Here is a 20,742-nt window from a genome sequence, read left to right on the forward strand (position 1 = left end):
TTGTTTCAATATAATAAAATGCCAAGCCGGCTCATACTTTCCTCATGTCCCAACTGAGATACTACAAATTTAATAAAACTTATAAACTTGGCGAGTGCAACAAGCAGTCCAAGTGAGGGGGCGGCAGTCTCTAAAAATATATATTTCGATTGCGTGCCGCGTGAGGAAAGTCCTAAAGATTCGGAAACGCTTGCCAGGATTTATCGTGCGTCCATTACAAGCGGAAATTAAGCGCGGCAGGTCGCCAGCTGGACAAGAGGGGCGGCGGCGTGGGTGGGCGTGCGTGAAAGCGTTTTGCCGGCTGGCCATAAAGTAACGAGCGGGCCAAGAACATTCCGGCGGACCAAAGCAGAGCTATTGTTTTCGGGTCCTGCCAGGAGTCCTGTGGGCGCTTTGTATGCCAGTCACGTGGCACGCAACGACAACTTGGGATTTGTTAAGTGGCGCGTCGTTTTTGATGTACGGAATGTTTAGCGGAGGTCCTCAGGCATTCTAACTCCTCGTATTTCCTTTCTTTTGTTTTTTTTTTTTTTTGTAGGTGAAAAGTCCATCACGTGTCCCGGACATTTTGCACATAACTTGTTTCAGCGTTTTTATTGCCAACTTCCTCTTCCGGTTTGAATGCACTGCGAATGTCTTTTGTTTTTGCCCACCTTGCGGTTAATGGTCCTTCGACTGGCAAAAAACCAGTGCGGCAAGCACTCCAGAAACTCCATCAGCCATGGCTGATTCGATTTTGCGATGTGTACCTTTGCTTTTAGTGATTGAAATCGCACATTTTAAGTGAAAAAGCGCACACAGAAGTGCACTCAATCATTCGTCACGTGATTCAGTCGGCGCGGAGTGAAGACCTCCCTCTTCCACTACCAGACTTTTCCGGCTTTTCCCGCCATTCTCCGAGCTCCTCGTGCAAATGTTTTTCTTAGTTGGACACCGAGTGGAAAGTGTTGGAGCGCCAGGGCTGTGTTTATATAAAAGATTACGCCACCAGATGAGAAATGGAGACACAATTGTTCATGTTGTTTATTGTTGAGGGGTAGTGAGAAAATGAAAAGCCAGCGATAATGCCACGTAAATGTTTTGAATGCGAAATCAATAGGGAAAAACAGCTTTAAGTCAAGCGCAAATTCAATAGGAAAAATTCGCATGGTAAACTTGAAGCGAAAAACTTTTCTAATTTGCGCATTATGAAAATTGGGTTCCTGCATAAAAATTCACCAGCAATCCCGAAAACGAGAATTAAGTGAAAAGCAATTTTTGAGCCTAGTCAAAAGGGAGAAAATGAATGTAAGGAACTGAGAAAAACTTTTCCATTAAGAAAATTAACTGAGATTAAGTGGGGCCCTATGCTTTAGTGCCCACCGAAAACTTTATCCAATTGGGACGGATCAAAATTGCAACAATTTCAAGGCATTTAAACAGTTGTCACATACACACCCACTCACACACAACCAAAGGAAGTGGGCCGGAAGTGAGCTCGAAAACGGAAGCAGCCCACAACACATGAAATTGGCTTAGGGAAGGAAGTGGGAGGCAGGCTAAGGGGAAGGGACTTTATTTGTTGCCTGCCACACTTCGGTTGCTTGTTTGTCGGCGTCGTCCTCGTCGATACTAATCTAATTTTATTGATATTGACACAATTTCTGCAGATTTCCGCATAAACATAAAAACAGAGCTCGAACCTTGGAGCTTCGGCTCAAGTAGCAAAACAGTCAAGGCACGCAAACAAATGGTATCTAATAAAAATTGAACAAAAAGCAAACAAAAGTTCGATGATGCGGCCGCCATTGGATGGAAGTCAAACAATACTGAAGTGCTCGGCGGCCATTTCCGTTTGCAAATGGAGAACACAAGAAATATCAGTCTAGGCAATACTGTATTATAGAAGTTTGAAAAACAATTCATAGAATAGTGTAACTTGTATATAGCAAATAGATTTTCTTAACATAATAATAATCGTACTCATTTTATTTCATTGTGAAAAATTTAAAATCACATTTTAAGGTGTGTAGATATTATTAAGCTTAACGTTCATTTTATATTATATCAAGCAAATCTAAGTCCAAGTGAAAATTCCCAAAATTAATCGCTTTGTATTTGCCCAAGATAAGGTAACATTAATTTCGGGTATTACCCACTTGAAAATTTACAATCCAATTGATAACTAATACAGATTTTTATTGATACGGATTTTAGCTTTCTGCTTGATAAGCCAACCAGTTTCGGAAACTTAATCGTTTGACACGGGAAGGTAAACGTAGTTAGTAGATTTCTTGTAGAAAAAAAACCATTTAAACTCTAATTTCCCCTACCAGGTGGGACTAAGCTTCGTCGGTACGGAGAGCGGCTGGTGGTGCTTCATTTGGCTCACCCGATGGCTGCCAGGTTGGGCAGGATGTGGGCTGGATCAAGGCCATTTTCTAATATTTTTAACAATAATAAAAAAACGTTCTAAAATTCTTGGTATTTTCTTGTATGGAATGAATAAAAAGGTTCCTTATTACGTAATTAATACTCAAAATATTTGTTTTAGATAAGAAAAAGATAAGGGTATGTCCAACATAAAAAACATAATCAGTTACAATTCAGATTGCGCTGTTGGGTTCATTCCTATAGCCGCTCAAAAATAGGCAATGCTTTTTAGGAATATGAAAACTGGACTGCGTGGCTTTACGGCTAATAAAACACACCGGACTGGTTCTTGATCCAATCCAGATAGCTGGTGACGCGGGTGAAACCAGCAGGCGCATTTTTCTCACATCCCTTGGAGGACACAAACGAGGTCACACCAATTAGTCTATTGTTCAAAGCCAACGGACCGCCAGAATCGCCCTGACAGGTCGACTTCTTGTTGATGGACTCCACGCAGATAACTCCACTGGTGACCACAGATGACCCAAAGGTCTTCTGACACACAGCATTGGTAATGACCTGAAATTGTGCGTATTGAAGGTTCGTGGCGACGGCAATGCTGGAATCGGAGGTCCTGCCCCATCCGGAAGCCACTGCAGTCTGTCCGGCGTAGGTGGAGTAGCTGCTGGCGATGGCGGGCAGGGCAATCTTATTTATGGAAACCGTAAAAGTGACGGATGGAGTCTTGATCAGGGAGATGTCGTTGCGCAAAGTAGCCGCATTGTAGCCGGCATGCTGCACAAACTTGGAGCTGGAGACCTTTTTCTTCAGTTTGGCACTAGTGCGAACGGTGGACCCATAGTAGATGGTCACGGAAGAGGCTCTAACAGAATAAATCTTAAATCGATTATCGATTTTTTAAAAAAATTACTCACCCTTTGGTGCAATGAGCAGCAGTTAGTACCCATGTATTCGCTATTATTGAACCACCGCACCACCAACTGCCAGCCGAGCTTTTAAAACTGAGTCCCACCTGGTAGGGAAACTGGTTAGCAGCTGCCTTGTTTCCATTGGTAATGCGACCATCTATGGACGGAACAGCTGAGCTATCACGGGGATGTACTGGAGTGTCCTGGCGCAGGATATCAGCAGAAACTGTGGCAATTGCCAAGACCAAGACAGCAAAAACCTTCATCTGGATCGAATACACTTTAAAGAGTGAGCAATTTCTGGTATTAAGGATCATTTTATATTGTCTTTGAAATCAGCAGCGAAACAACAGAATTGTAAATCTTTAACCATTAAATAGGCTTAAAAAGGTCTTAAAACCACTGTACCTTACATCATTATGGCAATATTGCTTCCAATTTACCAAGAATTAAATAAAATAAAAGCAAATGTTTGCTTTGGAATCTTTTTATAAAGTCCTATTCTTTATGGCTTACTCTTTAAGTTACAACGTAAATAGGCAGTTAAGATAAAGAAATATTGATAAGTAATAAATAATTGTTTTTAACCAAGCAAATCCCAACTAGCAAAACAAAAGCACAAAAGTGGTAATGCTACCAAAGTAATTATCTTTTATTCGCACAATTTGAAAGTCCCTAATTTGTGATGAAGAAATAAATGCCAGTAGCTACATTAATATCTTATCAAATAGAAAAATTTTACAAAAGCGCCATATAATAAACTTAAAAAAATTTTTGCGACACTTAATCAGAACATTTAAGTGGACTTGCCCAGCCATCTATGCAGATAAGATTTCTCAGTCTGGGTATAAAAGAGGCCGTGTTGGAAAGGGAAAATCACTCATAGTTTGAGCAACCATCAGCATGAAGGTTTTCGTAGTTTTGGTTCTGGCTCTGGCCTCCGCCTCCGCTGGGCTCCTGCCCAATATTGCCCCTGTACATCCCCGTGACAGGGTCTCGACCCCATCCATCACCGGTCGCATCACCAACGGCAAGGACGCCGTTGCCGGCCAGTTCCCCTACCAGGTGGGACTTAGTTTCTCCAGCTCTGCTGGCAGTTGGTGGTGCGGTGGCTCCATCATCGGAAACGAGTGGGTGCTGACTGCTGCTCACTGTACCGACGGGTAAGTGCATTTTCCGTCCTTCAAGACCAGGTCTAATGAGAGTATTTCCAATATAGTGCCGCCTCCGTGACCATCTACTACGGTGCCACTGTCCGTACTAGCCCCGAGTTCACCCAAGTCGTCAGCAGCTCAAAGTTTAGGCAGCACGAAAGCTACCTGGCTTTGACCATCCGCAACGACATCTCCCTGATCCAGACTTCGTCCGTGTCCTTCTCGGCTACCGTGAACAAGATCAGCCTGCCCGCCGTCTCCAACAGCTACTCCACCTACGAGGGAAAGACCGCTGTTGCCTCCGGATGGGGTCTCACCTCCGACCAAGCCACCGCCGTGTCTCGCGATCTGCAGTACGTGGACCTTACCATCATCTCCAACTCCAAATGCCAGGAAACCTTCGGAAGCCTGATCGTGACCAGCAGGGTCCTCTGCGTTGACACCACCAACAAGGCCTCCACCTGCCAGGGTGATTCCGGCGGCCCATTGGCTCTCGATGGTGTCCTCATCGGTGCCACCTCCTTTGGATCCGCTGATGGTTGCGAGTCTGGCGCACCAGCTGCTTTCACCCGTATCACTTACTATCGCGATTGGATCAAGGAAACTTCCGGTATCTAAGTGTTGAAGTATGAAATATGAAAACTGCAAAATATTATAAATAAAACTGTAATCATGATTTTACACATGTTAGACTTTTAAATAATGTCTAGAGATTGAGATCTACTCTCTTACCGTTTAATGAATCAGATTTCATAATAACTCTTATAGACTAACTTAATACACTTCTGGCTTTTGATATCGCCAAAGTGGGTACTTTATGATCGGTGACGAAATCGGGGCCTTGGATTGTAAAACCCCACAGCCATTCAACTCCAGGAAAATTATCAATGGCCTTTCATGTGTCGAAATGCAGGCGAAGGTGTGCAGTAAATTAAACAAATAATAAACTAAGCGTTGATAAAACGACAGTCAATAAATACAGAGACCCCGACCCAGACATTCTGGCCAATGTTGGGGGCTAAGACTGAAATCGTGCAATTGAGGACCCGGGAAAATGGGGGGTTCGAAAGCAATTAAGGAAACTGCAGTATGCCAAAGGGAGACGAAGGCCTAGCCTAAGCAACATAATCGCCAAAACGTGCGGCAATTACACGGTAGCTGGAGGAATTGAATGCCAAACATCTGCTGCTCCTCCCGTCTCCGTATAATTTGCACTCGGCCCAAGCAAATTCAATTAACAAACGATGCGGACACGTGCCGCATCCAAGTCGATGACGCAATGTCGATGCCACAATCGCTGACTATAAAAACACCAGCAAATACAACAACAAGCCCAGTACTTCACGTGAAGAGCCCACTCAGACCTGAACTTGGACTAACTCATTACGAGGAACATCAGCTATATATATAATATATGTAAATAAAAAGGCAATTCATTCATAAATTTCATTCAACATAATGAATAGAGTTTCCTATTCACATATTTAAGGGGGGGGGGGGGGCGGGGGGTATTCTATGAATTTGGTCAGAAAAAGGAAATATTACATTTAAAAGATATAGTATAGAATGCAATAACAGGTATTCCCCATATTATTTTTTCAATTCCGTAGTGATAAAATGGCGCAATACCAGGCTACAAGTGCTTTCTTCCTGCTACTTCTATCATCCACACTAGTTAAATCAAGTGAGCCTTGGCTAGATACTTTTGAGCACCCCAAAGAGGAGACACCGGACGATGACGATGCAATCATGGAAAGACGTTGGCAGCTTGGCTACGAAAACTTTCGACTTCGCTGCGAAAAATTCGAGATGGAAGGTAATCAAACCGCTGCTGTGAGAACTCGAATAGCTGGAGGAGAATTGGCCACGCGCGGCATGTTTCCCTATCAAGTGGGTCTGGTGATTCAGCTGAGTGGCGCAGATCTGGTCAAGTGCGGTGGTTCCCTTATCACTCTTCAATTTGTTTTGACTGCAGCCCATTGTCTGACCGATGCCATAGCTGCAAAGATATACACGGGCGCCACCGTATTTGCCGATGTAGAAGACTCCGTGGAGGAGTTACAAGTCACGCATAGAGATTTCATTATTTATCCTGATTACTTGGGATTTGGAGGATATAGTGACTTGGCTTTAATACGACTGCCAAGAAAAGTCAGAACTTCAGAACAAGTGCAACCCATTGAGTTGGCTGGGGAGTTCATGCATCAAAACTTTCTGGTAGGCAAAGTGGTGACCCTATCTGGCTGGGGTTACTTGGGAGATTCAACCGACAAACGGACGCGACTCCTCCAGTACTTAGATGCGGAGGTGATCGATCAGGAACGCTGCATCTGCTATTTCCTGCCAGGATTGGTTAGCCAGCGACGTCACCTGTGCACCGATGGAAGCAATGGACGTGGTGCCTGCAATGGCGACTCCGGTGGCCCCGTTGTGTACCACTGGCGCAATGTTAGCTACCTGATTGGGGTCACCTCGTTCGGCAGTGCCGAAGGATGCGAGGTGGGGGGTCCCACTGTCTACACCAGGATAACCGCATATTTGCCATGGATCCGACAGCAAACGGCAATGACCAACTAAATGCAATTAACGCCTAATTGCAGCCCATTAATTGCTAAACAATATAGTCGGCCCAGACAATAAAACCAATTTGAGCAATGAAACCAAAACAGGTTCTTCTGTCGAGAAAGGAAGGTGCAAATGGTCCATTTTATGTGTGGTTGTTTTCTCTTGAATGAAAATTGTTACCGATAAATAACAATAAACATTTCGGCATTGCAGAAGAGCAAGTCAATTTGGGGAGCTCAATAAGGGCACAAAAGAAAAATTACATTGCCATGGAAATTGCTGATGAATCGCCACTGAAATTGAAATCATTGGGTTGAGTGTCCGTTTTTGGTGAGGGCATATTGGGTACAGACCGCAGCGCCTCCTCCCGCTAATCGCCTTCAATTGGCCATCTGAATTGGCTATTAACCGCAGTGATGTGGTCGGTTGAACGCGTCATAAAATCACGCGGCTTTCGCTGATAAAGAAGGCTGCGGTTGCGAAAACAACTGAAATTTGCGTGTTTGTAATCAAAGAGAGAGTCCAGATACGCAATTGTTAGACGGCGGTATGATTTCCTATGAAGTTTAAGCAGTCTTGACCAACTCACGTCCTACTCCTTGACCTTTATCGAAGGTAAACAAACCCAACTAAACTGTGGGCTTACGGCTTCTCACCCTATAGACAGGAGATAAGATAGCACTCGACTACCATGGGAATTATAAGATACGCTGAAGAGCAAAGCAAACCTTTGCCAATTTTGTATCGCAATATATAGTTATGTATATATCGCGTATGTGTAAAACTAATCAAATTAATTAGCAACCCCATGCTAGGCCTTTGGTATCGCAGCGGCTCGATCTGGAAATCCACTCGAAGCCCATAGCCCTGATTAGATCCGTATCGGGATTAATACTCTTGGATTGGGAAAGTAATTTTGGCGACCGTGTGGCTGAAGTTCATTCATTCATATCTTCGGCACAAAATCTCAACAGATAAGGTAGTTCGAACCGACTTTAGTGGTCCTATCTAATCGGGACAGCTCTATTTCTGAATTGCAACCCAATCGCAGACGCGACTTGGCCAGTATAAAAGACCCCAGCTGGTCCTTGGCCAAACAGTTGAGTTCCCTTAACTGAACAAGCAACAATTCCCAAGATGAAGTTCCTGATCATCCTTGCCCTGGCTGTGGCCGCCTCCGCTTTCCCCGAGCCGGAGCTGCGCCATCGCAGCCGCGAGATGCCCGTCGTTGGCGACATTGGAGGTCGCATCACCGGAGGAAGCAACGCCGCCGTCGGCCAGTTCCCCTACCAGGTGGGACTTTCCCTGAAGCTGAGTGCTCTGTCCAGCGCCTGGTGCGGTGGTTCTCTGATCGGCAGCACCTGGGTCCTGACCGCTGCTCACTGTACCGATGGGTGAGTGTCCCTTGAAGGAATGCCGAAAATATCTTGGAACCAATGTCCTAACCAATTGTATGTTTGATTTATCGCAGAGTTCAGTCCGTGACCGTCTACTTGGGCGCCACCGTGCGCACCTCCGCCGAGATCACCCACACCGTGTCCAGCTCCGACATCATCATCCACTCCGGCTGGAACAGCGCTAACCTGCGCAACGACATCTCCCTGATCAAGATCCCCGCCACCTCCTCCAGCAGCAGGATCTCCGCCGTCAAGCTGCCAAGCATCTCCAACTCCTACTCGACCTTCGTCGGTGACGTCGCTGTCGCCTCCGGATGGGGACGCACCAGTGACACCTCCAGTGGTGTGGCTACCAATCTTCAGTATGTCGACCTGACTGTGATCACCAACACCAAGTGCGCCCAAACCTACGGCACCTCGGTCGTGACCGACTCAACCCTCTGCGTGGCCACCACCGACGCCAAGTCCACCTGCAACGGTGACTCCGGCGGTCCTCTGGTCCTCAAGTCGTCCAGCGAGCAGATCGGTCTGACCTCATTCGGTGCCTCTGCCGGTTGCGAGAAGGGCTACCCCGCTGCCTTCACTCGTGTGACCAGCTACCTGGACTGGATCAAGACTAACACTGGCATCTAGGAAGGAGTCAGGAACTACAATTTCGCTTAAAAATAAAAATCATTTCTAAAAAATTCAAAAGTTTTATAGCTCTATAGGGGGAATTTCGGAAACGTAGATCTTCATTTATAAATTTCTTTACTCAATATAGATCAAAAGAGAACTTATGTTCCCAGTTTGAGGGTCGTCGGTTATAGTAACAATCCATATCGTCTTGTACATATGCTTTTGTCTAAAATCAAAAATCATCACAAAACAGACAAATGAAAATGAATGCAGAACCAAGCTGTTACTGGCATTCGGCGAGTAAGTTCTCATTAAAATTCATTAAATTGCCAAGCGACACAATTTTTTTTTTTTTTTATTAATTTTTATTATTTATTGAATCTTCCCTTTGTGTTAAGAGACTAACAATAAGTGTTCAAATCTTAATCTAACTTAATTAACTTTCACTTAGTGATAGTTTTTTTTTTTCATTAATGCCCTAATAAGTTTATTGCTGGGCTGGGAGGTCGTTGCGGTGCAGCCGGCTTTGACTGCATACTCGGATTAGTTTTCTTGCGAGGGGATTTGTATGGGTGGTCAGCTTTTCGTTATACTTCGTTTTTTTCTCAGCTATTACTTCGATTACTAATTTGATTTTTAGGTCTCTGTGTATGTTTTCGTTCCGAAGGTACCACGGCGCTCCAGTGATAATTCTCAGAATTCTTGACTGTGCTCGCTGAATAATGTCTATGTTACTTCTGGATGCGTTGCCCCACAGCTCGGAGCCATAAGTCCAGATAGGTTTTAAGACGGAGTTGTATAGAAGAGCTTTGAACTCCAGACTAAGTGGAGAGCGAGCATTTATGAGCCAGTGGAGGTTCCTTGCTTTAAGTTTAAGATGTTTCGATTTGGCTTCTATATGTTTGCGCCAAGTGAGCCGCCTGTCCAGATGAACTCCCAGATATGTTACCTCGTCGGCTTGTGGAATGCATATGTTATTCAAGACCAGTGGTGGGCATGTTTGTTTGTTTAAGGTAAAGGTAACCTGCTTGCATTTTTGAACATTTATTGAAATTCTCCAGTCGGCAAGCCATCGTTCTACAGATGTTAAGTGTCGGGATAGGAGTGCCGTGGCTTTTATTGGGCATTTCGAGCGACTGAGTATCGCGGTATCATCAGCGAACGTGGAGGTTGTTAGATTGTAGTCTATGGGGAAATCCGCCGTATACAGGGTGTATAAGATTGGACCCAGTACACTGCCTTGCGGCACTCCAGCTTCGATTGCGCAATCGCGTGAAGTGCTTGTATCGCATCTTATTGCAAACACTCTGTTATATAGGTATGACTTCAGTAGCTTATGTGTGTTTTGGGGCAACAGCTTGATTATTTTAAACAAAAGTCCATCGAGCCACACTCTGTCAAATGCCTGCGCGACGTCTAGAAAAATGGCTGTGCAGTATTCTCGATGTTCAAAAGCAGTACGAATTTCTGACGTGATTCGGTTGACCTGTTCGATGGTTCCATGTTTTTCTCTAAAGCCAAATTGATGTGTTGGAAGTGTGTTGTTTATTCTAAGATGAGGGCTAATCCGAAGGAGTAGCATTTTTTCAAACAGCTTTGAAAGACATGTTAGTAAGCTTATCGGTCTATATGATGATGGCTGCGTTTTATCTTTTCCTGGCTTTGGAATCATTACTATGGTCGACTTTTTCCATTTTTGAGGGAAGTATCCAAGCTTGGCGATTGCGTTGAACAACAGGCAGATGTGAAGAATAGCACACTTTGGGAGTTCAATGAGCATTCTTGGAGTTATTAGGTCGTAGCCAGGCGATTTTCTTGGGTTCAGTTGCTCTTTGATAACCTTTGCTAGTTCACATGGTCGGAATTCAAAGGGTTCTTGAGGATCTAGATTGGCTGCTATTAAAGGAGGGAGAATAAATGTGTTGGTAGAGGGGTTTGGTCGGAATACATTTTGTAAATGGTCAGCGAAAGCACTGGCTCGTTCTTCATCACTTCGAAACCAGGTGCCAGAGGGACTTCGTAGTGGCATAATTGGCGCTATTGGAGTCTTTAGGTTTCTGTGAGCTCTCCAAAGAGGGTACTTAGTGCTGGTGGGAGAGAGTTGCTCGATATATGAACGTTGGCTGTTTTTTTTCCTCTTGTTTGAGAGCATTGGTAAGCCTGCGTGTGGCTATCTTAAGCATGTGCTTAGTAATTGGTGATCTATTAGACTGCCAATCCCTTCGTAGGCGTCGTTTATCTAATACCAGCCGCTCGATTTCGCGATTAGTTTTGATGTAGTTTGGTTTTGCATACGTCACTGGCGGGGTTGAAGCCTTTGCAGCCGAAACTAAAATGTTTTCAAGAGTTTCCGTTGACTTGTCTATATCCTCCTTTGTAGATAATGCCGTCGTTAGTTCTATGTGTGAACAGACATACTTTTGATACCTTGGCCAGTTTGTTCTAAAATTTGTGAGTCTATACGGTGGGTCGACGATGTGGGGGCGAGTTAGCATATTTAGAAAAACAGGTGAGTGATCTGATGATAAATCTGCTAGTGCTTCGGCGGTGACCATGTTGCGGGGGACATGTTTAGTAATTGCAAAATCGATCAGGTCTGGGATTTTTCTTGGGTCTGCTGGCCAGTATGTAGGCTTACCCGGGAATAAAAGCTAAAAAGTTCACAAGCAGATGAACAAAAATTCAATGAGGAAAAGTTTTGCTCAAGTGAAAGTTGAAAAGAAAAACGCAGACAATATGTCAACAGTTGAGTTATTGCGTGGCATTTAAAGAAATGACGAAAGTTGTTGCCATATATGCATCACCTTTTATGCGCAGCCCATTAAATGTAATTCCATAACTTTCTCATTCGAGTTTCTAACAGTGTAGGGTCCTCCCATCTCAAAAGGATGGCAGGTGGTGGCCAAAATCCAGTCCGAACCAGATGGTCCTGCGGTTCCGCATAAAAAGCATTTACTCAACACGAGCCAGCCGGCAAAGCGACAAAAAGTAGAGACGGAGACAGAAACTGGAACCAAAAACCAGATCCCGATCCAGAGACATAACAAAGTCAGTCAGGGAAAATAGCAGCAGCTGAGCTTGAAAGTGGATGCCGGCTGGAAGGGTAGACCCCCACGCCCAGCAGAGGGTTAAGGGGTCCGTCCAGTCGGGCTGATAAATGTTTGCATTGCGGAAATTTATGACAGCACAAAAAGTTTCCTGCACTCGTATTCTGTGGTTTAGATATGACAAAATATCATACATAGTCAGCCGAAATAAAAAACGCAGAAGTTACTATGGCTGTCACTATGGGTATGTGTGCATATGTGGGCAAAGTTAGTTAAAATGTCAACCCGGAAAGCGGACAAAGAGTGTTTATGGCCAAAGTTTTTTATTTAAAATCCACTTTTCCCAGTCGCAATGCTTTGATTGAACTTCGCTTCCTTCTTGGCCACAAACTTCACTTCCCTACTGATTGAAGTCAACTTTGTTTTGGCCATTTCTGTTGGCTTCCAATGGCAGTCAGTCGGTCAAGTGGTTTTGTTTGAATCGCTCTATTGGTTATCAATTTTTCTAGCCGGCGGACAATCACAGTTGACATAATTCTTTAACTCTTTATGTCGGAGATAAAATAATAAATGAATTCTAAATTTTAGGTTATTCATTGGTCCAATGATAGTTATAATGGAAGCATTATTTGTTTCATTTCCGCCGGTATCCTTGTTCAATCTTCACAATTCCGGTGAGTGTGAGAATCAAAGTCAAATTGGTTTATTGATATCAGTGCGACTTCCTCTTGATCTCTGACCCAGTTCGCACCAATTAAATATTTAGGTCCGTTTCATGTGGCAGCTAATAAAATCAATTTTCGCATCGTATAGGGAGCTCTAAGCGTAGAGCAAAATCAATTAACGTACTGTCAGCTCATCAATTATGGCCAAATAAAACGGGTGGGGCGAAAGGACTTTTCGACCGGGGAGTCAACAACGCAATCCTGGCTAATAAATGCCAGCCAATTCAAAGCAATCAACTTAATTAACGATTTTTGGCGGGGCCATGAGTCGGCTACATAATTAATTAAATGGACTCGAAATTGGCCAACCGAAAAAATCAAAAAAAAGCAGAGCAGACGTTCCCAAAAATGCAAGCTCAGCATTTCGGGGTCAGCACATAGCGAAAATGACCATGACTTCTAATAGTTTCAGCCATACTAATGTGGATGATTAATGGTTATTTCCAACATGACTAACAATCAGAGAGATAAGTTAATTAAGAACAGAAGGAGAGACTTGAGGCCTTCCTTAATGAAATTGATATTAAGTATAAATGTACACCAAGGTTTAAACTAACTGACCAAATGAAAGGTATCACCAAATTATTGAAATAATTGCCCTTCATTATACATGTGGTTACCTTTGAAGGATACGTGACATTAAAATATATTAAATAACTTTGGTTACGCGTTGCTCGATGCCTTCTAAACCGCATTGCTTGGACTTTTTGGGTAACCACTTTAGGAAAACTAGGATGACTACAAATTTCTGCCTTGATGATTTTTATGTTATAGTTGAAGAAATAATTTAACTTAAGTGAAACTTTGACTGGCAATTTCTTAACCCCTTAGTTGGCCCCGTGCCTGAGACACTTTGAATGATGTTCGGCTAATTAAGCGCCAAACAATTACTATTGCTCCAGCACTTAACAACCCCAAGTCACTTGCGATGACAGGACAACACCGAAAGTGTTTCTAGCAAAAAAGCCCCATGCCAAAACCAAGAGACACACACACACACACACACACACACTGGCAGAGTATCTATCACACACTTAATTCATTTAACTCAAACATTTTCATTTATTTATCGCATTACTGGCTCCTTGCAACCCCAGTTGGAACCGCCATCAGCAGAGTTTTTTTGGCTAATGACTTCCTGCTTTTCCTAACGCGCTCAACATCCGGCTACCCCACATGTGTGTGTGTGTGTGAATCTGGCAGGGATTGGGTTGGGCTCGTTTGGGTGTGGGTATGGGTTAACTGACTGAGTGACTGACTGACAGTCCAACCACCCACCGTGATGGCTGGCGGGGTAAGTGGAGGGCGCATCGGGCTCATTGAATGCTTTTGGCATGTTGCCCGGCTCGACACCATTATTTCTGGTAACAAGATAATTGTATAATGAAATCCAAACAACACTTGGGTCTTGGTGTGGCTCTGCTGGTGGCTCCACTTGAACCACCAACGCCCGAAAACAAGTTCACTCAGCATCCACCACAATGACTTGACGGCAAAGTTCGCTGGTTTTTTGTTCGGACCCGGAGACAAAGAGTTTTGGCTTGACTTCTGATGGAGTGGCGATACTTGTTGTGGTCCAAGTGGGTTCGCTTGATGAACTAGGAACGCTGCAGATTTCTAAATTAGTTTCAATTGCTTTAAATAACTGGCTTGTTTTCTATCTATTCTCAATGAAAAAGTCATTTTACGAATTATCTGATAAGATAGCTTATGTTTTTATGCAATTCATTCAAATGTCTCTAGTGCCTTTTCATTGATAAGATAGTTTTTAATTTTAACACATTAAAACCTATTCTTTTACGATAAAAGTTAATTTCTTGTCAATAGTGAAAAGATTTTACTGGAAGCCTATTGAAAAGAAGAGAGGGTATCTTCACCTCACCAAATACCTTAAATGTTGAGAATTTTAGATTGTGACAGAGTCTCAGACAAAAACGCCTCTTATCAGCTTTGGTTGTAACTTTCCGATTGATAAAAATGACTACAATTTCGTTAGTATCTAAGGATTCTTAGTTTCTTAAGTTGGTTTAATACCAAACAAATCTCCTGTAGAGCAATCTTTAGTCAACAATTTCATCTGTCGAAAGCAGACTTCCCCTTTTCTCTTGATTTCATTTCATTCGCATGGAAGTAAAATGTCTTGTCATGGTCTCGTGCCTTTTGTTTTCATGTTGCTTTTTTTCCTGCCTTTTGTTTTCCCTTTTGGGAGTGACAATTGATTGACGGGAAAAGTTAATGGCTTACTTTCTGGCTATATATGGAACTCGGGGAATACTTAAGGAAGTGCGTTTGCTTTTGGGCCAACAAGCGGTAACAATAATTGAAACATCTCCGGGTCTCGAAAATTTACCCAAAAGCTGCGCACATATCAAGTAGATAGTCCACACACTCACGGCCATATGCAAAGCCGCTCAGAGAGCACTCACCGAAATCCCCATGCCTCCATCCTAGCATCCTGGTATTTGGTATGAGTATCTGGTATCCTGGCATTACCTAGAGCCATCACTCAGTAAAAAAGGAGAGCGACGGCAGCTGGAGTAGAGCAAAAAATAATAATACTTTGCTCCTCCGGCAGGGCACAAAATAAAGACATAAAACAAACAAATGCCGGCATCGAGGAGGAAATATGGGAGGAACCCGTCCAGAGGAAGGTGGATTGAATGGTTGACTGGCAGTGGAGTGGCTTTTAGTGCGTTCAAGCAGAAAAATATATAGAAAACAATAAACCGAAATTACAACAAGAGCAAGTGCGGCACGAGCCAGGGCAAAAACCAAAAAATATATTGGCAAACAAAATGTTTATAAGCCATAAAGCATTTGCCAGACCCATAGCTGCATATTCATATAAATATGCATGCTAAAATTTGATGAGTAGTTATATATTTTCCGACACAAACAAGAGCCGAACATTACGTCAAGCGGAATGCAGAGATATTTCAAAAGAGGATCGCATAAATTGGAGGCATTAATGAAGTCCCAACAAAAGGGATTCCCGACTGAATGAGCAATCTGCACAGGATATTAACTATTCTATTTCCCCACACACCGCCGACGAAAATAGCAGACTGCATTCAAATTCTGGCAGACAAGACACTGCAAGTACACAAAGGAAGTTGCAATATTCAATGCCAAGAATGCCTGGAACAATAGGATGAATTCACAGTGAGTATTCACAAGTCATTGATACGGGCCGAGCGGAATCATTTTTTTCCTTTTCTTCCTCTTTTTTTTTGATACCCCAATGTGCCAATGCCAATAAGCAGACAAGTACCACCTCCGATGGGGACACGTACTTGTTTCGCCTCGAAACATCCACCCAACTTCGTCTTTCACTCCGTGAAAATCCAATTGTCATAGTAGACAAAAATCCCTGGCGTTGGCACACAATAATAAAAAGCGACGGTGGCGACAAAAAAAAAGGAACCCAGCCAAAAGCAATCTATCGAAAAGGATTTGTTTGCATGGCAGGAATTTATATTTATATATTTCGAGCTCGAAAAAGGCTGAGCCTTCTCATATGCAAAAGTCGACGGGATGCCGTCAGCTTATTGATAGAAAATCACAGAGAAAGCAAAAATTGTCCTCGCTGTGCGTTTTTCTCAAATATTTGCCAAGCCAAGTCGATATTCATACATACACATTTTTGTATTCCCATATAATAACTTAGTTTGATCCATGCGCATAAAATTTAATGGTGGCCACTTGTGTTTGTCGTCTGTTCGCTGGATTTGTGTCAGAATATTGACAGTTGGTCGAAGTCATGGTATCGGGACAACAGGGCGTATGTGTAATGGCCACCACCACTTTTCGTCATCCATTCGCCGCTAAGCTCGCCTTTTTATCAAGTTTTCTGGTGGGAAATTGCACTCAGGTTAGGACCTGGAAAGAGCTCCTCAGTCTGCCAGCTGCTCCCTAATCAAACTTTTTCAATACATCGCGCATTAAAAACGAGTTGACAAAGTGCAACACAAAACTTTGACCAAGTCCCAGGACCTGCTAAGTCCTGGGTTAACTTAGGTCACAAAATTGAGGGAAGGGTGTTCCCTTCAAACGTGAGTCACTCTAACATCTATACTTACCAAGCAAAACTGCACCAACAAATTGCATTTTGAAAAAAAAAATCCGTTGGCAAACTTTTGCAATGCATTTTACCCAGAGGTTTGAGTAACCTCTTGAAAATGGGATGATATAAAATGAGGCGATAAGTTGCTTGGCATGTTTGGGAACCTTGAAAAAGGTGGCTGGCAAGCACATTACTCATACGCAATGTGAGACTATGACTATTCCGGGAGGCATGATTAATGAGGCGGCTGCTGTTGACATCCCGAAAAGCAATTTGAATTATTGCAGAGAATAGACATAGTTCCCTGTGATAAGTCATCTACGACAGGACCAAGATGAGAGCAGTTTGGTCGGGTCAGCTGGGCCAGACAGTTGTCATTAATTCTGGTCAACAAGGAGCCGGAGACGGATTTCTTGAGCTGACCGCAGGCACAGCGACATTTTCATCACAATTTAATACAAAAAACTTAGCTGAAAGATATTTGCTGCACTGCCCAAAAGTTTGAAAAGAAATTATTACCAAATAAAGCAATCATAATTATCCTAAGCTCATTAAATGGCAATATCCTTCAGATTGTCATACTTATACTATGGTCAATTTAGATAGTTTATAACAAGAGTAGTACATATATTTTATATAAACGTTTCAGTTTTTATTTTCGATAGGGGCCTTGAAAACGTTTTAAGTACACGTTAACAGGGCATTTCTTTCTATTTCTCCAAGTGCCTGTTTCGACATTATTGGATTGGGGGAATAGCGACAGCCAAAACACACAATCCGAGTGCCAGTGGAAGCGTAATCGATGCGGCTCACATTAGATGGTCGTCCCGGAGAGGGCCAAGCCCGGTTGAAGTGAGCCGGACGGAGTCCTTGGCCAGCCAACAGCATTTCAAGGGCTCCCCAACAGAACCAACTGGCTGACCTCTCCGAGAACTGCTCCCTTCGCTGCCGCTGCTGCTTTTTATCCCAAGCTGCTGCTTCGTTTATCATTTGTTGTTCACTTGTCGAAATTTTATTGCTGCAATCTTGTTTGTCGTCGTCGTCGTCGTCTCGTCCTTTTCCTTTTCCTCGTCAAAGGAGCGCGCACGCTGGGGGACATTTCAAATGCCTTCCTAAGGACTTTTACACACGTAGTATATAATTGGGGTCGGAATTTTAGCAACAAGACCTCTTTTTCATTCTCATAGTTCTTTGAACTATTAAAAAGGGATCGAAGCCCATTTATGCGATCTAAGTATAATTATTTTAGCAACAAAAGTTTTTGGAACTTTTTTTGAAGATTTTATTAATTTTAAAATGCATAGGTAAAAATATAAAAATATTTAACGTGAAAACGTGAATCAAAATATTAGTTAATATGTATATTTTTTCTAAGCTTTCTTGCTTGCTATTATTTTTATCCCAACTGTGTTCAAATCCACTTGAACCAGAGGCGTAGCCATATCCTGATGAATATTCGGATCCTTTTCTTACTTACCCCCCATCTACGCAACTGGTTGGGTAAGCCGAGTGCTCCTTTTATCCGAGAGGACATTGGACATTGTTGTTCAGGCTGTCGTCGTCGCAGCCGGAAATGCGTCTAATAAGCGTGTGTGTCGGGTGAGCGCATTACGTATACGTAATATACATTTATATCTAAGTGTACTACATACGTCTCTGCCAGCAATTTAAAGTGCGACCCTTTTTTATTTTTGGGCTGCTTTTAAACTGCTGCTCCACAAACAATGAGAGCAAATATTTCAGGAAATTAGTTTCCTTTGTTCCTCCAGAGAGTCTGAGACAAAAGAAGCGAAATTTTCCGCAATCAGCGAAAGAAGCAACCATAAAAACGCTCAGCAGTGCAGGGCAAACAAAACGAACGGCAGAGGAAAATCAATAAAACGCAGTTAATATAAGGATTAAATAGATGAAAAATTCTTCAGGCCAAGTTTTCGCTGCTCCTTTAGGATTAAATCTATTTTATGCTTGGCATTTATGGCCCAGACACGCACAGTGGCCCACAAAAGTCACTGCCCGACAGCAACTACACACTACATGTGTCAGCATGAAAGGCAATGAATTGTTTTTATGTGCTAATGTCCTGCAGGATTGTGTTCTGGAGACTGGCCCCAAAATCCAGTATGCTTTTGCATGCCCGACACGTAAGGCGATTTGATTTCAATTTCCCAGATTCAACTTGCCACTGTCGCCTTTGACCGCCCGCCCACTCGAATGAGTTGGCAAGTTTGGCACACCGCTGCGTATGCTTAATACGATTTGGGCCCAGCCATCAGATAATCACTGGGTATTTCAGCCACTCCACTGCGGTGAGTGTCGCCGTAAACAATTTCTGATCGATGGCTCCCGAAAATAATCAAATAATTCGATTAAACCGATTTCGCTTAGCCGGTTTTCCCAGCTATAAATATGCATGTATATGCCTTAAAACAGAGCAAAAGTCAGCCAAAGTCGTCCGTTTGGCAAAATATCACTACCGTCATTTAGAGAAATCTATGCTTATCACTTACCACTTATCATTCGAGTGGACAACGTTTGCCGCCAGTTCGCTTGTGAAGTGCGTTTAATTGAAAGCCTGCGGTTTGTAATCTCACCGGTTTCTCACAAGTCCGATAACAGCAGATACTTTTTTTTTTGGCTTGGGTCAATCAAAGCCGATAAGTGGGACTGCTTCCTTTTTGGCCGACATCAATAAAAGAAAGAAAAAAATCGAAAATCGGAGCAAAACCCACGACTGATAAGCAATTTCACGCGAATAAACAGAAGTGACTTGGTCAAAATACAAGAGGCACGGCCAATGATAAGCCGCCCAATTAGTTGGTATAAAAGTGCTGGTGTGGCCGGTAAAGAATCATTCGTTCTCCGACCATCATGAAAGTGCTCGTAGTCTTCGCCCTGGCTCTGGCCACCGCCTCCGCCGGTCTGCTGCCCCAGCAGGTGCCGATCCACCCCCGTGACCTGCCCGCCGTGACCAATATCGAGGGTCGCATCACCAACGGCAAGACCGCCACTTCTGGCCAGTTCCCCTACCAGGTGGGACTCAGCTTCGCCAGCACCAGCGGCAGCTGGTGGTGCGGTGGTTCCATCATCGACAACACCTGGGTTCTCACTGCTGCTCACTGCACTTCTGGGTGAGTTAACTTATTTATTTATCTACAAAATGAGTTAAATTTTAATGTATATCTCTCAGTGCCTCCGCTGTGACCATTTACTACGGAGCCACCGTGCGTACTAGTGCCCAGCTGGTCCAGACCGTTTCCGCCGATAACTTCGTTCAGCACGCCAGCTACAACTCGATTGTGTTGAGGAACGACATTTCCCTGATCAAGACCCCAACGGTTGCCTTCACCGCCCTTATTAACAAGGTTGAGCTGCCCGCCATCGCCGGTACCTACTCCACTTACACTGGACAGCAGGCTATTGCCTCCGGATGGGGCAAGACCTCCGATTCCGCCACCAGCGTCGCTAACACTCTGCAGTACGAAGTCTTCGAGGTTGTGTCCGTCTCTCAATGCCAGAACACTTATGGCTCTCTGGTAGCCACCAACAACGTGATCTGCGTTGCTACCCCCAACAAAGTGTCCACCTGCAACGGCGACTCCGGCGGCCCACTGGTCCTGGTCAGCGACAGTAAGCTCATCGGTGTCACCTCCTTCGTGTCGAGCGCTGGTTGTGAGTCCGGTGCCCCTGCTGGCTTCACCCGTGTGACCAGCTACTTGGACTGGATCAAGACAAACACCGGCGTCTCCTACTAAGCACAGCATAAATAAAAACGATTAATGACTAAAACCAAAACTTTTAATTCTGGGAAAACTATTGCAGATTTAAAAGTTAATTTAGCAGAATTACCGATTCCATATTTATGCTTAATACGAAAACTACCAACCTTTGTCCG

The 20,742-nt window shown here is 43.6% G+C and overlaps 5 protein-coding genes and 1 long non-coding RNA gene across 7 annotated transcripts, besides 1 other annotated feature; 5 read left to right on the top strand and 1 right to left on the bottom strand.

Annotated features, from left to right (window-relative positions):
* Positions 1-2,140: 2,140 nt before the first annotated feature.
* CG10477 (uncharacterized protein) lies at positions 2,141-3,553 on the bottom strand. Of its 2 annotated transcripts, none has more exons than NM_139753.2 (2): positions 3,288-3,553; positions 2,141-3,235 (listed from the first exon to the last, which is right to left on the bottom strand). In NM_139753.2, exons 1-2 carry the CDS (start codon positions 3,545-3,547, stop codon positions 2,677-2,679), a joined length of 819 nt encoding a protein of 272 aa, NP_648010.1. In that variant the 5' UTR covers positions 3,548-3,553; the 3' UTR covers positions 2,141-2,676. The 2 variants fall into 2 exon arrangements, with proteins under 2 accessions (NP_648010.1, NP_001303385.1); NM_001316456.1 differs by having other exon boundaries at positions 2,463-3,235.
* A 604-nt stretch (positions 3,554-4,157) lies between these two features.
* On the top strand, positions 4,158-5,117 carry yip7 (yippee interacting protein 7). The gene is made up of 2 exons (NM_079220.2): positions 4,158-4,444; positions 4,501-5,117. The coding sequence occupies exons 1-2, from the start codon at positions 4,185-4,187 to the stop codon at positions 5,051-5,053; spliced, it is 813 nt and encodes a 270-aa protein (NP_523944.1). The 5' UTR covers positions 4,158-4,184; the 3' UTR covers positions 5,054-5,117.
* A 314-nt stretch (positions 5,118-5,431) lies between these two features.
* Positions 5,432-5,857, top strand: lncRNA:CR43952 (long non-coding RNA:CR43952). Its single transcript, NR_124806.1, has one exon. It is a non-coding gene; the product is annotated as a long non-coding RNA:CR43952 (long non-coding RNA).
* A 195-nt stretch (positions 5,858-6,052) lies between these two features.
* Positions 6,053-7,130, top strand: CG6462 (uncharacterized protein; the record flags this gene model as incomplete). The annotated part of the gene is made up of 1 exon (NM_139754.2): positions 6,053-7,130. One exon carries the CDS (start codon positions 6,053-6,055, stop codon positions 7,010-7,012), a length of 960 nt encoding a protein of 319 aa, NP_648011.1. The 3' UTR covers positions 7,013-7,130.
* Positions 7,131-8,096: 966 nt separating this feature from the next.
* Positions 8,097-9,077, top strand: Jon65Aiv (Jonah 65Aiv). Its single transcript, NM_139755.3, has 2 exons — positions 8,097-8,394; positions 8,472-9,077. Exons 1-2 carry the CDS (start codon positions 8,138-8,140, stop codon positions 9,028-9,030), a joined length of 816 nt encoding a protein of 271 aa, NP_648012.1. The 5' UTR covers positions 8,097-8,137; the 3' UTR covers positions 9,031-9,077.
* A 280-nt stretch (positions 9,078-9,357) lies between these two features.
* Positions 9,358-11,662: a mobile genetic element.
* Positions 11,663-19,698: 8,036 nt separating this feature from the next.
* Jon65Aiii (Jonah 65Aiii) lies at positions 19,699-20,632 on the top strand. Its single transcript, NM_139756.3, has 2 exons — positions 19,699-19,978; positions 20,038-20,632. The coding sequence occupies exons 1-2, from the start codon at positions 19,719-19,721 to the stop codon at positions 20,600-20,602; spliced, it is 825 nt and encodes a 274-aa protein (NP_648013.1). The 5' UTR covers positions 19,699-19,718; the 3' UTR covers positions 20,603-20,632.
* The last annotated feature ends 110 nt before the right edge of the window (positions 20,633-20,742 follow it).

The sequence above is a fragment of the Drosophila melanogaster genome, chromosome 3L (genome assembly GCF_000001215.4).
Source record: "Drosophila melanogaster chromosome 3L".
In the NCBI taxonomy this organism is placed as follows: domain Eukaryota; kingdom Metazoa; phylum Arthropoda; class Insecta; order Diptera; family Drosophilidae; genus Drosophila; species Drosophila melanogaster.